Source organism: Gobio gobio, assembly GCF_949357685.1.
Source record: "Gobio gobio genome assembly, chromosome: 18".
Lineage (NCBI taxonomy): Eukaryota > Metazoa > Chordata > Actinopteri > Cypriniformes > Gobionidae > Gobio > Gobio gobio.
In genome coordinates, this window is record NC_137111.1 from 34,300,244 (window position 1) to 34,313,506 (window position 13,263).

The 13,263-nt window shown below is 37.5% G+C and overlaps 2 protein-coding genes and 1 long non-coding RNA gene across 4 annotated transcripts in view; 1 reads left to right on the forward strand and 2 right to left on the reverse strand.

Annotated features, from left to right (window-relative positions):
- LOC307142248 overlaps window positions 1–13,263 on the reverse strand; it is a 673,051-nt gene that overhangs the window by 31,687 nt on the left and 628,101 nt on the right. The gene's annotated exons all lie outside the window — the stretch shown is intronic.
- On the reverse strand, window positions 63–8,351 carry LOC307142539 (coiled-coil domain-containing protein 172-like; the record flags this gene model as incomplete). Its single annotated transcript, XM_079843508.1, has 8 exons — window positions 63–92; window positions 310–397; window positions 3,289–3,391; window positions 3,493–3,594; window positions 6,249–6,414; window positions 6,713–6,829; window positions 7,996–8,081; window positions 8,273–8,351. The coding sequence occupies 8 exons, from the start codon at window positions 8,349–8,351 to the stop codon at window positions 63–65; spliced, it is 771 nt and encodes a 256-aa protein (XP_079699634.1).
- Window positions 11,153–13,263, forward strand: part of gfra1a (gdnf family receptor alpha 1a) — an 85,787-nt gene continuing 83,676 nt past the window's right edge. The window contains exons 1-3 of one of the 2 annotated variants that reach the window (XM_079842084.1): window positions 11,153–11,765; window positions 12,303–12,605; window positions 13,158–13,241. In XM_079842084.1, coding sequence (XP_079698210.1) covers window positions 11,726–11,765; window positions 12,303–12,605; window positions 13,158–13,241 — 427 coding nt within the window. In that variant the 5' untranslated portion in view covers window positions 11,153–11,725. The remainder of the gene's footprint in view (window positions 11,766–12,302; window positions 12,606–13,157; window positions 13,242–13,263) is intronic. The other variant, XM_079842083.1, reaches the window with a different exon arrangement.

Genomic DNA, 13,263 nt, shown 5'->3' on the forward strand with positions numbered 1-13,263 from the left:
GAGCCTACAAAACACAGAGGGTTTTTGAAGCGTACGTTGAAGTCTGACTGCAGCACCCAGCCTCAACATAAAATGCCCTTCTGTGATAACTTCTGCAAAGAAAAAAAAAAGTTTTCTTCATTGTAGAGCACACTATTATTATGTGCCTAGGCCAAGAAAGCTCAATAGCATTTTTCATTAATTTTTCAGATTAAAGCACTTAAAATACTTCTTTGGTGCCTCAGCTTTGGGGATATAAGGAGATTGCAGTAGCAGTGTCAATGAGAAAGACCATTTTTCTGTCATTGTGTTTGTTAAGCACATAGTTACCAATCGCAGGGAGTGAATCTCAGAGCTGAGGGTCTCTCGCAGAAGCTCAAGCTCTTCTTCTTTATATAACTCCAGCTCTTTCTTGAGTCTGAATGACACACACAGAAACATTCATGCAGGAATCATGAATTATGCAGGGATCATGACGCCCAAAGCGAAATAATACAATCTTAAAATGACACTAGCAATTTTAATGTCTCTGTAATCTTCAAATCTTTAATTGACTTAAAAATTAGTTTAATTTAATGTAATGATCTTCAAATATTTAATCTTGTTCAATCATTCAAGCAAGTTAGTACTTTATACTACATTGTTATAAGAGATAAAAGAACAGAGACAATGCTCTTGAATGCACTGAGAGATGTGAAATTGTGTTTTGCGTCGATATTAAAAAAGGCTGCTTCTGAAACTGCAAAACCATGGAAAATACATAGTTGTGAATTAATTAATTGTATGAAACGAGAGAAAGACAGGGGGGCACCACAAAATAAATATACTGAAAATCACCACAACTTTCTACCCCACTAACTAATGGCAAAAAAAACAAACAAGTTAAATTCACAGTTGCCTTTTTTTTTGTGAATCAGTCTAAATAGAACATGGGAGTCTAGGGGCCCTATTTTAACGATCTGAGCACATGGTCTGAAATGTATGGCACAGGTGCACTTAGGGCACGTCCGAATCTACTTTTGCTAGTTTAACAACAGAAAAAAACGGTCTACGCGCCAGGCGCATGGTCCAAAAGGGTTGTACCTAGTCTCTTGATGAATCATAGGTGTAACATGTAATAAATCAATCAGTCTCATACCCCATTCCTTTTAAAAGCCAGTTGCGCTTGCACAATGGCGGAATTTGCGAGCGGAAAGACTCAACGCTTCTCCATAGAGGAATCCTTTTATTTTTAATATTTAAAAATGTTTGTGCTGCTGCAGCGCGTCCCTGTGTTTGTAATAAGCAGAGTGTTTGCGCATTGTGCACCCGCCTATAGGTGCATATTACTAACGCAAAATGCAAAAAATACTACGCTATTGACTTTAGACCAGGTTTTTGTTGTTCAATGTCACAGTCGATTTCAGTTGATTTCAGAAAGCAACGCGCCAACAATGTGCCTGAACAAACCTCGTTTTCAGAGCAGCACGTCCATGGGCGAACAGATTGGCGCGAGTGCATTTGCTATTTAAACAATGAGGCGCTGGACGTGAAATTGATAACTGTGTCAAGCTGAAACTAGCAAAAACCTAGTCTGGTGTATGACAGGGCCCTAGGAGTTAACAGGCTAGACAACTAAATCAACCATCTCGAGCACAGAACCATTACTGTAGTCTGTGTACTTTCTGAAAGTTATTTAATTGGTTTGAAAACTATTTTTTAAATGTTAATGTACGACATAGAGTGAAAGTTGTGTCAATCTAAAATACTGGTTATCTTATGATATTAAGTTGACTAATCTTATGATATTTAGTTGACTAAAACTAGACTAAAACTAAAAACTATTCAGGTGACTAAAATATGACTAAAACTAAATGGCATTTTAGTCAAAAGACTATGATTAAAACTAAATCAAAATTTGCTGTCAAAATTAACACTGGTTACAATCAGGCAAGAGGTAGCGCCCGCATTAATATCGAAGAAACCTTCCAGCGCTGACGAGACCTTAAAAAGCAGGCCTGTCAGCAGGCCTTTATTTCTTCTAACATGGTTTTTCTGTGTTTAACTAAGATCGAAGATATGCCCTATTTTGCTTGTATATATTCGTGTCATCTTCGCTTGTTTAATTTGCATTATTAGTATTATTATAAGCCTGAAACATCTAAACCTCATCCAATGCCCTTTAAAGCATCAGCTCCCGAAGTGTGTCGGAAAAGTGAGATAAACATACTCTAATATATATGTTTTTTCTTTTGGTTCCCATTTTAGGGATTGCTATAACTTCTAGCTATAACCAGTTATAAGCTAATCTGTTTTTAGAGATAAAACTCTTTACATTCTATTTTCATGAAAACGCGTCCCAGAGAACGATCTACTCGGTAACCATGTGTTAATTACCCCTAGGTTCATTTTTCACCGGAGTTGTCCTGTAAGGCAAATCAACATAAAATGTTTCAAATGCACACTTTTCAAACTGATTTAAGGATTTACTAATACAGTTTGGAACAATTAGGTTGTATACAATTGCATTACAAGAAAATTTGTTTATAATGGTTTGGTGTGACTTGCATCCCAAAATGATTATATAAATACTACTGGAAACCTACTCTGAGGTTTAAAGAAATCTTGGATTAACCCAAAGTGGCTGATAAAACGCCTAAAACCAGAAACTTCTTTACATGTGCAAAATAAATGACTTCAACCCTGCCATGTAGTAAAGTTTGGTATGCTGATGGAGTCTTTCTCATAAATTCCACTTAAATAGACACTATTAATTTCACCTGACAAGTGTTCAATGTAAGATGATCAATACAGGGGAAAAACCGCCCTCTGCACGATGGGGGCATGTATTTAAGAGTGATTCATGACTACATAGGAGAGGAATGAACATATCCTGAGCTTAGCAGCGCTGTCCCAAAAGCCTCGTCCTCAGCACATCCTGAGGGCTTATATAGTCTTTTCTATTAACAAGGAAGATTTGCTCCACACTACCCCCACATATGATTTACAAACCCCATTGGAGGCGCTTTCTTCCTGAGACAGGACAGCTATCGATCTCCTTTCCATCATCACTTCCTAGTGGGGCGCTGATCTGAATGGGTTGTGTTTATCTAACTCTGGACCGGACATAGTAAGCTACATATCAAAGACCTAATTAATAGGATGGATCTAATGCTGCATTATTTACACATGGTGAAGTGACAGGAGGAGGACGATGGAAAGATGGATGAAGGGAAATTCAGCATTCTTTGCTCAAGCTCCTCATGGATCATGTTTCTCTAGGTAGATGAAGATACACTCTAACATTACGATAGGTCTTAACTTTCTTGCCTGATACAGGTGCTGTCCGTCAAGGGTTTCTGGCGGACCATGAGCCTCTCGGTCTCCAAATTCTGTGTCAAAGCCACTGCTTCCTTCAGATCTCTCTCTAAGTCTGCAGAGGAACAGAAAACTAGGGGGTGAGGCCTGTTTGACACATGGATACTTCTAAACTATATCAGAGAAAGTTCTGAAGTGAGCAGAGCCTTGTTTCACCTGTAAGCTTGGATTGTTCATCCTGGAGCTCAGCTTCTAGTGATCTCTTTTTTTCCTCCATGGAGCTCAGCAAAGTGTTCTTTTGTTTCAGCAAGTCCATCTCTGAGAAACAGCAAAGGTGACAACTCAAGTAACCTGCTGGCAGGCGGACAGAACTACAACAAACAGACCTTTGAAAAACCACTTCAATGATAACTTTGTGAATGCCTTCTGAAATACAAAGCTTTGTTTTCATCGAAACCTGAGAAACAATGGTGCATTTTCAGCAACCTAACGTTACAGGCCTATTTGTCAAATTACAGCATGTTAACAAAAGCTTCATAGACATTCAGTGCTCATTAACACTCTAATTATGGCTCAAATAGTTTGTTAAATCTTGTGGTGAATGATTTGATGGTTAGCGATTTAACAATGTAAAGCATATTATCAGAACTTTAAAATACAATCAAATGTTTAGTTAATAAAAAACCTATACAGTGGCATGAAAAAGTATGTGAACCGCTTGCAGAATCTGTGAAAATGGGAATAATTTGAACTAAATAAGCGGGATCATACAAAATGCATGTTATTTTTTATTTAGTACTGTCCTGAAGAAGATATTTTACATTAAAAAAATGTACATATAGTCCACAAGACAAAAAATAGCTGCATTTATTAAAATAACCCTGATAAAAAGTTTATGAACCATTGATTCTCAGTGCTGTGTGTCGTTCCCTGGATGATCCACAGCTGTATTTTTTGTTTTGTGATGGTTGTTCATGAGTCCCTTGTTTGTCCTGAGCAGTTAAACTACCCAATGTTCTTCAAAAAAATCTCCCAGGTCTTGCACATTCTTCAGTTTTCCAGCCTCTTTTTTATATTTGAACCCTCTCCAGCAATGACTGTATGATTTTAAGATCATCTTTTCACACTGAGGACAATTGAGTGACTCAAACACAACTATTAAAAAAGGTTCAAGCATTCACTGATGCTCCAGAAGGAAACACAATGCATTAAGAGCCGGGAGGTGAAAACCTATTGAATTTGAAAATCAAGGTAAATTGTACTTAATTTGTCTTCCGGGAAACATGCAAGTATCTTCTGTTGCTTCTGAAGGGCAGTACTAAATGAAAAAAATATATATATTTAAACAAAATAAGAAAAATTTGGACATCATCCTGTTCAATAGGTTTTCACCTCCCGGCTCTTAATGCATTGTGTTTCCTTCTGGAGCATCAGTGAATGCTTGAACCTTTTTTAATAGTTGTGTTTGAGTCACTCAATTGTCCTCAGTGTGAAAAGATGATCTTAAAATCATACAGTCATTGCTGGAGAGGGTTCAAATATAAAAAAGAGGCTGGAAAACTGAAGAATGTGCAAGACCTGGAAGATTTTTTTGAAGAACATTGGGCAGTTTAACTGCTCAGGACAAACAAGGGACTCATGAACAACCATCACAAAACAAAAAATACAGCTGTGGATCATCCAGGGAACGACACACAGCACTGAGAATCAATGGTTCATAAACTTTTTATCAGGGTTATTTTAATAAATTCAGCTATTTTTTGTCTTGTGGACTATATGTAAATTTTTTTTATGTAAAATATCTTGTGTTCAATAGTGGCAACGATATGCGCCCGTTCATTTACTCTTGTCAAAGACGCTGACGTCAGACGCACGTCCGTTTACAAACCAATCAATGTCCAGATGCAGCCCACATAGATGATGACGAGTGGACGCAAGTCTGTCATGTAAAGTTCTTTAGTGCGCTTGCATAATTGCAATGTGAAACCAAACCAAAACTAACCGAAAGTATCAAATGTATCAAAACGTGAACTTCGGTTCGGACCTTGGTGCGGACTTTCAGGTGTGAAAACGCCCTTATATGACTGGCATTAGGTTGGCTTGACGTTCGCGAATCTAGGGACCGTCTCTAAAGTTACATACAACATTGGTAGGCTATACACGTTTCTAACTTAAATGGCATTTGAAGAGAATGACTTAGTCATAAAACTGACTGTAAAGTGTTCATCTAGGTGTTAGGTATGATGCACACCTTTTGGATTTTTGATATTTAATCAAATAAACTGTCAAATCATATGAAAATATATGCTTTATTTCACTAGAATACTGTATGGGCTCTTACACAAAGTATGCTAGATTTAAATGTGTCATAGCTGATAGAACACTGATGAGAATATTGCTTGAGAATATATTTACAGATATATTAGAGATTTATGCATTATGCGTTGCCATTGACGACGGCCATTATAAGGAAGGAAATCACACAGAATCTAGTTTAAAAAAGTGCTTAGAGCTGCTTGATTTATTTTTTGTTTGTTGATTTTCAAATATAAATTGATAACCGTGATAATTTGGGTCACTATTATGTTCATATCATACTTGCCTGTTGAGTGGAGTTTATGTCAGCATCATATAAAATCAACAATAATGATAATAATAATATTAAAGCAAACACAGCTCTGGTATCGGAATAGTATCGGTATCGGCCGATATCCAAATTCAGGTATCGGGATCGGAAGTGAAAAAATGTGGATCGGTGCATCCCTAATTTCAACACTCAACATAATATTTCACATTATCTGCATTGTTGACCAAATCGATGTCACTTTGGTGAGACTTTCAAAAACATAAAAAACTTAAAGAACATTATTCAATTGATTTAGATTTGACTAATGTAGAGTAGTTTGTTTGTAATGCATTGATGCACAGTGAATTAAATACTTTTGTCTGATTTTCAACAATAAAACACTTACCTTTGTGTAGAGCTTCAGCTTCCAACTCCAGACTCTGGATCTTAGAGCGGGTTTGGGTGTGAAAAACAGCATTTCTGTTGCTGATTAGGTTGAATTTATTGTTGAAAGTTATCATCTCCATCAAGAATTTCTCCCTTTCTTCACAGTATTCTCTTTTCATTCTGTCCTGAATTTTTAAACAATGGAAATACTATTATGCAGATTACAAACAGAGTACAAAAGCACTTTTAACACTTCAGCATGTGCAGTGTATTAGATGACGGATAATGCACAGCTCTGAAATCTTCAATGGCCAATGACGTCTTTTTTATCAGTCCACATGATGGCAACTAGCTACATAATTGTAATAATATTGTTTCAGGCTTAACTTGTGCTTTAATGGAGTGTGTGATGAAGAGACAATAGCCTTTCCAAAAAAATGGAATGCAAATAACTTCAATATTCTTCAATGTGGAAGTATGTACCAGGGTTTCTTTGAGATGTCTCTGCAGTTCCAGGACTTCATCTCTCTGCCTTTCCATTTGATCTTGTCGCTTTGTCATCAAAACAAGCAGCATTTTGTTTTCAGACAGGAGCTGAGCCTATGGTCACAAATGAATCATGAATTTGACCAGTGTATTATTCAGATGGTCTGAAAAGTGTCCCTCAACTGTTTATTCACAGCAGTGAAGTTTTATAACTGGCTGCACAAAAACATTGCGGCAGCACAGCATGTTGCTCATCTGAGGGATCAGTGGCTTCAATGCTGTTTGTTAAGGTAAGCCTATGTCATTTATTTGTAGGTCATTTTGTAATTGGCATAGAATTGCCTTTTGAATTCAAGTCCCTGCTTCTCTCCTTTTACCAGCTCAGTCAACTGTAAAAGACATCAAGGATCCTTCAGGTAATTACTCTCTACCTGGCTTCAAAGAATGCAAGCAAATTATGCTTCATAATTACACGGGACAAGTTGGTCTGACCAAACATCCTATTAGGCAGAAAATTAGACACGTCTTTCATGACATTCACCACCTCAGGTGGATCACTGAGGTCATTCAAGGAGTCGGTATTAAATGTTCTAAAATTGCAACAATGCTGAAAGGATTAATTGAAAAACTTTGAAAATGCTAAATAAAATGTACTACTTGATGATCAGTTGAAGTGAATGGCTGACATCTGAAGTAATCTGCATTTCAGAATCCTATAGACTGCCTCAATCAATTGACCTCAGTATTCATGAAATGAGTGACCTCTTTAATCAAACGATTCAATTGCTCATTGACTGACATTGGTATCAAGCAAACTGTGTGCCATATGTTTGCAAGGATAATTGTATTTTTAAAGGTTTTTCAACAATAATACTAATGTAATCTGAAAGAAACGAGATTGATTTTGCAGTACCGCTTTGAATTGATCCACTCCGTTTTAATGTATCCTGTCCATTAGATGAAGTGTTTTAATCATGAAACAGAATGTCTTTTCACAGCGCCAAAAGGACATTAATACTGCATATCAGCTTTCTGCACAGATAAACTTTAAAGTGAGTGACAGTGGATGTTCTCTGCTGTGTAGCAATATTTCTATCTGAGGTAGGCCTATATATTAAGATAACACTTAAGAAAAAAATACATGGGAATTAATATTTTCTAATCTGCTAGTGTGTGTGTGTGTGTGTGTGTGTGTGTGTGTGTGTGTGTGTGTGTGTGTGTGTGTGTGTGTGTGTGTGTGTGTGTGTGTGTTTAAAACACCGAGTAATAATAGTCCAAACCTTAGCATCCAGGTCGTGATGTGCTTTCTCCAGTTTTTCACGAGAGGAATTTATTTTGTCCTGTACACTCTTGATGGCAGCTTTGACTGAATGAGCAAAGAACCGAACATTATTAACTTTTTCTTACTCTACGAAAGTATTTTTTTACAAACTTACAAAATATTTTCATATTTTATGTAAAATAACTATAACATGTATATATATATTGTTGTCTGTGTATTTTCTTTGTTCAAAAACTCTCGCGAGCTCATATCAGGCCTACTCAGCGTTACGTTACCTTCATGAAGCTGCTTGATATTTTCCGACACCTGCTGCTCTGTCAATAAAATTTGCTCGAAAAGAGATTCCAGGCTCATTTTTTATCCTTAAATACCAAATACCAAAATGAAGGAAACTGCCTAAATTAGTTAAGTAGCGGTCAGAAGATGAGGAAAGCTTGGTTGCTAGTTTATTTCGGGGAATAACTATAACGCGTTTTAAGTAGAAGAAAAAACCTCTCCGAGTATGCACGCGACGTGCGCATGCGCAATCCTGCCAATTGTTACTGCAAATGCACGCGCAGCATTGGCAGCAACGACGTAAGTGATTGTTTTCTCATCTAGTCCGCGTTTTAAATGCTGCTTCATTTAAGACAAGAAAATATTCTTATGGTAGGAAGTAGAATTCTGTCATTATTTACTTACCCTCATTTTGTCCAAATCTAACCAGGCCTTTCTATCTACAGTGTGTAGGCCTAAATAAAACAAGATTATTAAAGCACATTTTACATCAATGTGTTACTTTTCTTTTTCCTTGTCTTTTTTTGTTGTTGTTGTAATTAAGTGGAATTTTAGGTGAATATGTCACATGAACAAACAGATATTTCTAGTAGCATATTATTCTGTGTGCAGTGTTAAACAGTTTGTTTAAATGCATCTTTTCATATATGCCACATCAGTTGCACTTTCTGTGCTGCCTTTGAAGATGGCAAAAACGAGGAATCTGTTTTTGGTACTTCCTGGAGTGGATACAAACAGTGGCATCAACTTCCAGGCAGTGGCTGTCTGATAAATAGCCTCACATATACCTTACAAACCGATGATACACTGGCAGAGGTGTACCATGCACCACATGTGAGAAATGTGTGAGCACATCATGGGATAGCTCAGTCGTGTAGCCTCCTCAACTAACAGTTTCATTCATCACCAGCCTACTTTGAAGTGCAATTTAACCTGCCAGTCTCCGTATTGTTTGGCGTTTGTAAGCACAGTCAGCAATCAATAAGTTTAATTTGGTGCCATTTGGTCCTGCAGTGTTTGTCATGTCATTCTTTACTTTCTCCAGTTTCCCAGGGACTGCTGGAAAGGATGGTTTTGATCTGGTGCCATGCAGCACATTAAAGTGTTCTAGTTTATATGACAGTGACTATATCATTTTGACATTAATTTGCTAAATGAATAGTCCATATTGATTTAAGTTCTTTATGTTTTTCAGACTTTTCCAGTTTTCCATGCTCCCAACACCCACCACCCCAACTGTCTGAATCTGACCCACCTTAAATATTAGAGCTGGAGCCAGGCCTGGTACAAATCGATTTAGTTATTACAATTCAGATAATTCCCATTGAGAGAGAGAGAGAGAGAGAGAGAGAGAGAGAGAGAGAGAGAGAGAGAGAGAGAGAGAGAGAGAGAGAGAGAGAGAGAGAGAGAGAGAGAGAGAGAGAGAGAGAGAGAGAGAGAGATAAGGGGAGGGCAATATTTTAAATGATTTGAACCCTGCTTGTCACAATGGCCTGTAGAAACCCATTTCTCCACTTATGTTTATTAAAATAAAATGAGCTCAGGTTAATTGAGAAATGCATTTAAACCAGACAAGAAGCATGCCTATTGATTGAACAGTTGTCGATAGATTTGGTCAAAATAATTGACCCTTAATGAACTATGGACATAAGGATCACATCAAAGAGTTTAGATTTTTTTTTCTCTCGTAAAAATTCATCTCATTGATAAAGAGAAATTGATCTATGTTTAACCAAGTTACCTATAAATTACATTGTAAAATGCATTAACAAGACATCAGAATAAGTAGCATGTAATCCACCAGCCTGTGTCTTCAGAATAGGATATCCCAGTGGTTCTCAACTGGGGAGTGACGTCTTAAAATGTTTTAAACAAATTATATATAAATAATTTAAAACACATTTTAAAACACACACACATATATACATATATGTGAACATTTTTCACATATATGACAAGGGCCAAATTGTGATGGCTAGACGACTGGGTCAGAGCATCTCCAAAACTGCAGCTCTTGTGAGGTGTTTCTGGTCTGCAGTGGTCAGTATCTATCAAAAGTGGTCCAAGGAAGGTGATCCGGCGACTGGGTCATGGGCGGCCAAGGCTCATTGATGTACGTGGGGAGCGAAGGCTGGCCTGTGTGGTCCGCTCAAACAGACGAGCTACTGTAGCTCAAATTGCTCATAATGCTGGTTCTGATAGAAAGGTGTCAGAATACACAGTGCATCACAGTTTGTTGTGTATGGGGATGTATAGCCGCAGACCAGTCAGGGTGCCCATGCTAGGTGAACTAGGGTGTTACAAAGAATTTCCACAGTAACCAATAATGAAAATAAAATGGTTTTAGCTTTAGTTTCAGCCAGTTAACACTGGTTTGTATTACTAAAAACGTTTGAAAAAAGATAGTACAAAAGTGTATTAAAGTCATAGCTTGTTTTGATGACCATCTAATATTGACTTTGACAATAAAGGACCCAAAGTTACAAAGGCTGAGAACCACTGGTCTAGTAATAATTCGTTAGCTAGATGCATATAGCCTACGTACCAACAGATGGCGACCTCCACCAGTCTTTACAGTACGCAATGAACGAGATCGCAAACAAAACTTTGTGACAAGAAGGCTGTTTATACTCAAGGAAAGCCATGTCATAACTATTCAATATATTGCCATTCTGTTAAAGTACAAAAAAAAAAATGGCATAGCATGCCAATTTATTTCATGTTCCCTTAGATATTTACACGTACTGAGACTTTGGTACACGGAGCAGTTTAATACTCGTAAATAATTTCTTGATTTCACTGGTTATGGAATCTTCCCAGTTCTAACAAGACCAGAGTGTCCAACTACAAATACAAGTCAGGGAAACAAAAGCAATTTCAGCGTCTGCAATGCAATTTCAAAGACAGACTCAGATCAGTTGATGAGGAAAGGATGAAAGCAACGTGCACTACTGAAGACCCACTCAATAACTGACGTGAAAAGAAAGAAAAAACGTGCATTACGTATATTACACACTGTTATAGTAACATAGAGCAGTAACATCATAAATTGTGGAGAGCAAAACGAGACGTCTTTGTCCTGTTGCCGTGTTTTACGCAGAAACGCTGAGCGTGCACACTGAGTCGCGTGAGGTTTTTGGTTTGGGTTACAGAGCAACTGAATGCCACAGTGCTGTCGCGCGCTCAGTCGCACGAGCATATCTTGAGAGCTGGAGTTTTATTCTGCTGCCTTGCGACTCATTTTCTGCTTGTTTGTTGTCTTAATCTAAGAAACCTTTACACATCGGTTAGTGACAGTTTTGGACCAGGTTACGGGACATTTGTTTCTTATGTAGCCTACTCTGGATGTAAATTGTGACCAACGATGTTTCAATGGACCTGAATGAGAAGGATTATTCTTTTCTTCGTCAAAACTATATATTGCGTGTTTGAAGCAACTTACCCACGGCGCAATGATCATCTCCGCGATTTACATCATTTTACCACTGTTGGGTGAGTTCGAATGTGGTTTTACATATTCAGTGATTGATTGGTAAATTCAATAGCCTGGTACATAGACGCGCAGTAGGCTATTGTAGTTAAGTTTAAAACTCGAATGTTACCATCAAAAAATATTTTTTTTTACACTGTGCTCTTTTTGATCACGTAAAATATAGGCTATAACTATATTTTAGCCTATGCACTTACAATTGTCTCATAACTAGGGCATATTTTAGCTTGAGAATCAGCTCTGTCATAGCCTACTTTCCACTTAAGTCTTCTTAAATCTTCTTGTTAATATTTGAATCTCTAAAGCACCTAAAGTTTATTAAATCCGTTTATATTCTTGAACAATATTAACTTGCAAATGTTTCCATACACTAAACAATGCAGCAAAAATAAAATAATATCCTACACATTTACCAATTAAATAGGCCCTATACATTTATTAGTGACAGTTGTTGTTGTCGATTTTTGCTAGTTCTTGGCATTTTTTAAAAAACGCTATCCTGTCCGTGATATGATTATTTCTATTGTCGTCCTCCTTAGATGTGCTGATATATGCCGAGGAGTCTTACTTTACTAGTTCAAACCGGCTGGACTGTGTGAAGGCGAACGAGCTGTGTTTGAAGGAGCCGGGATGCAGCACAAAGTATCGAACTATGAGGCAGTGCGTGGCGGGGAGGGAGACCAACTTCAGTATGGTGACTGGAATGGAGGCGAAGGATGAATGTCGGCTTGCCTTGGACGCTTTAAAGCAAAGCCCTTTGTATAACTGCCGCTGTAAAAGAGGCATGAAGAAAGAAAAGAACTGCCTGCGCATCTACTGGGGGATCTATCAACATTTACAGGGTGCGCGGATACACTTTAATCATTCATCATAAAGCTGTGACCATATTTAGCTTCAGATTGCAGTTTGAAGTTATTCACATGTATATATATTTTTTCTGACATTGTTTATTTGTAATACTTAAGCCAAGAGTTGCTTTTCTGGGTTCTGTTATCAGATAGGGTCACTGTAAAGTTTTCAAATGCCTCTCTGAAGTGTGTCCATTAAAGTTTATGGAGTGTGAGGTCATCTGATGCTTTATGTTAGTGTGTGTGTGTGTGTGTGTGTGTGTGTGTGTGTGTGTGTGTGTGTGTGTGTGTGTGTGTGTGTGTGTGTGTGTGTGTGTGTGTCCATTGAGGGGGGCTTCAACTCAACTGACCAGTGTAGCTAATCAACCAGAAACTGGCTCCGGAAATGTAAACCAGTCCCATGAATCAATGACCCAAATAATAACAAGTATAAAGGACAGATTGCAGCTTAATAATGATATTAAGAGTTCATTTAAGACAGAATAAATAATTCATATAGCATTTGATTATTGGTATTTATTAACATTTCATTTGTTAATATTACAGGGAATGATTTACTTGAGGATTCTCCATATGAGCCTGTGAACAGCCGGCTTTCAGATATATTTCGACTGGCTCCCATCTATTCAGGTAGGATGTGCTAATTTAATCT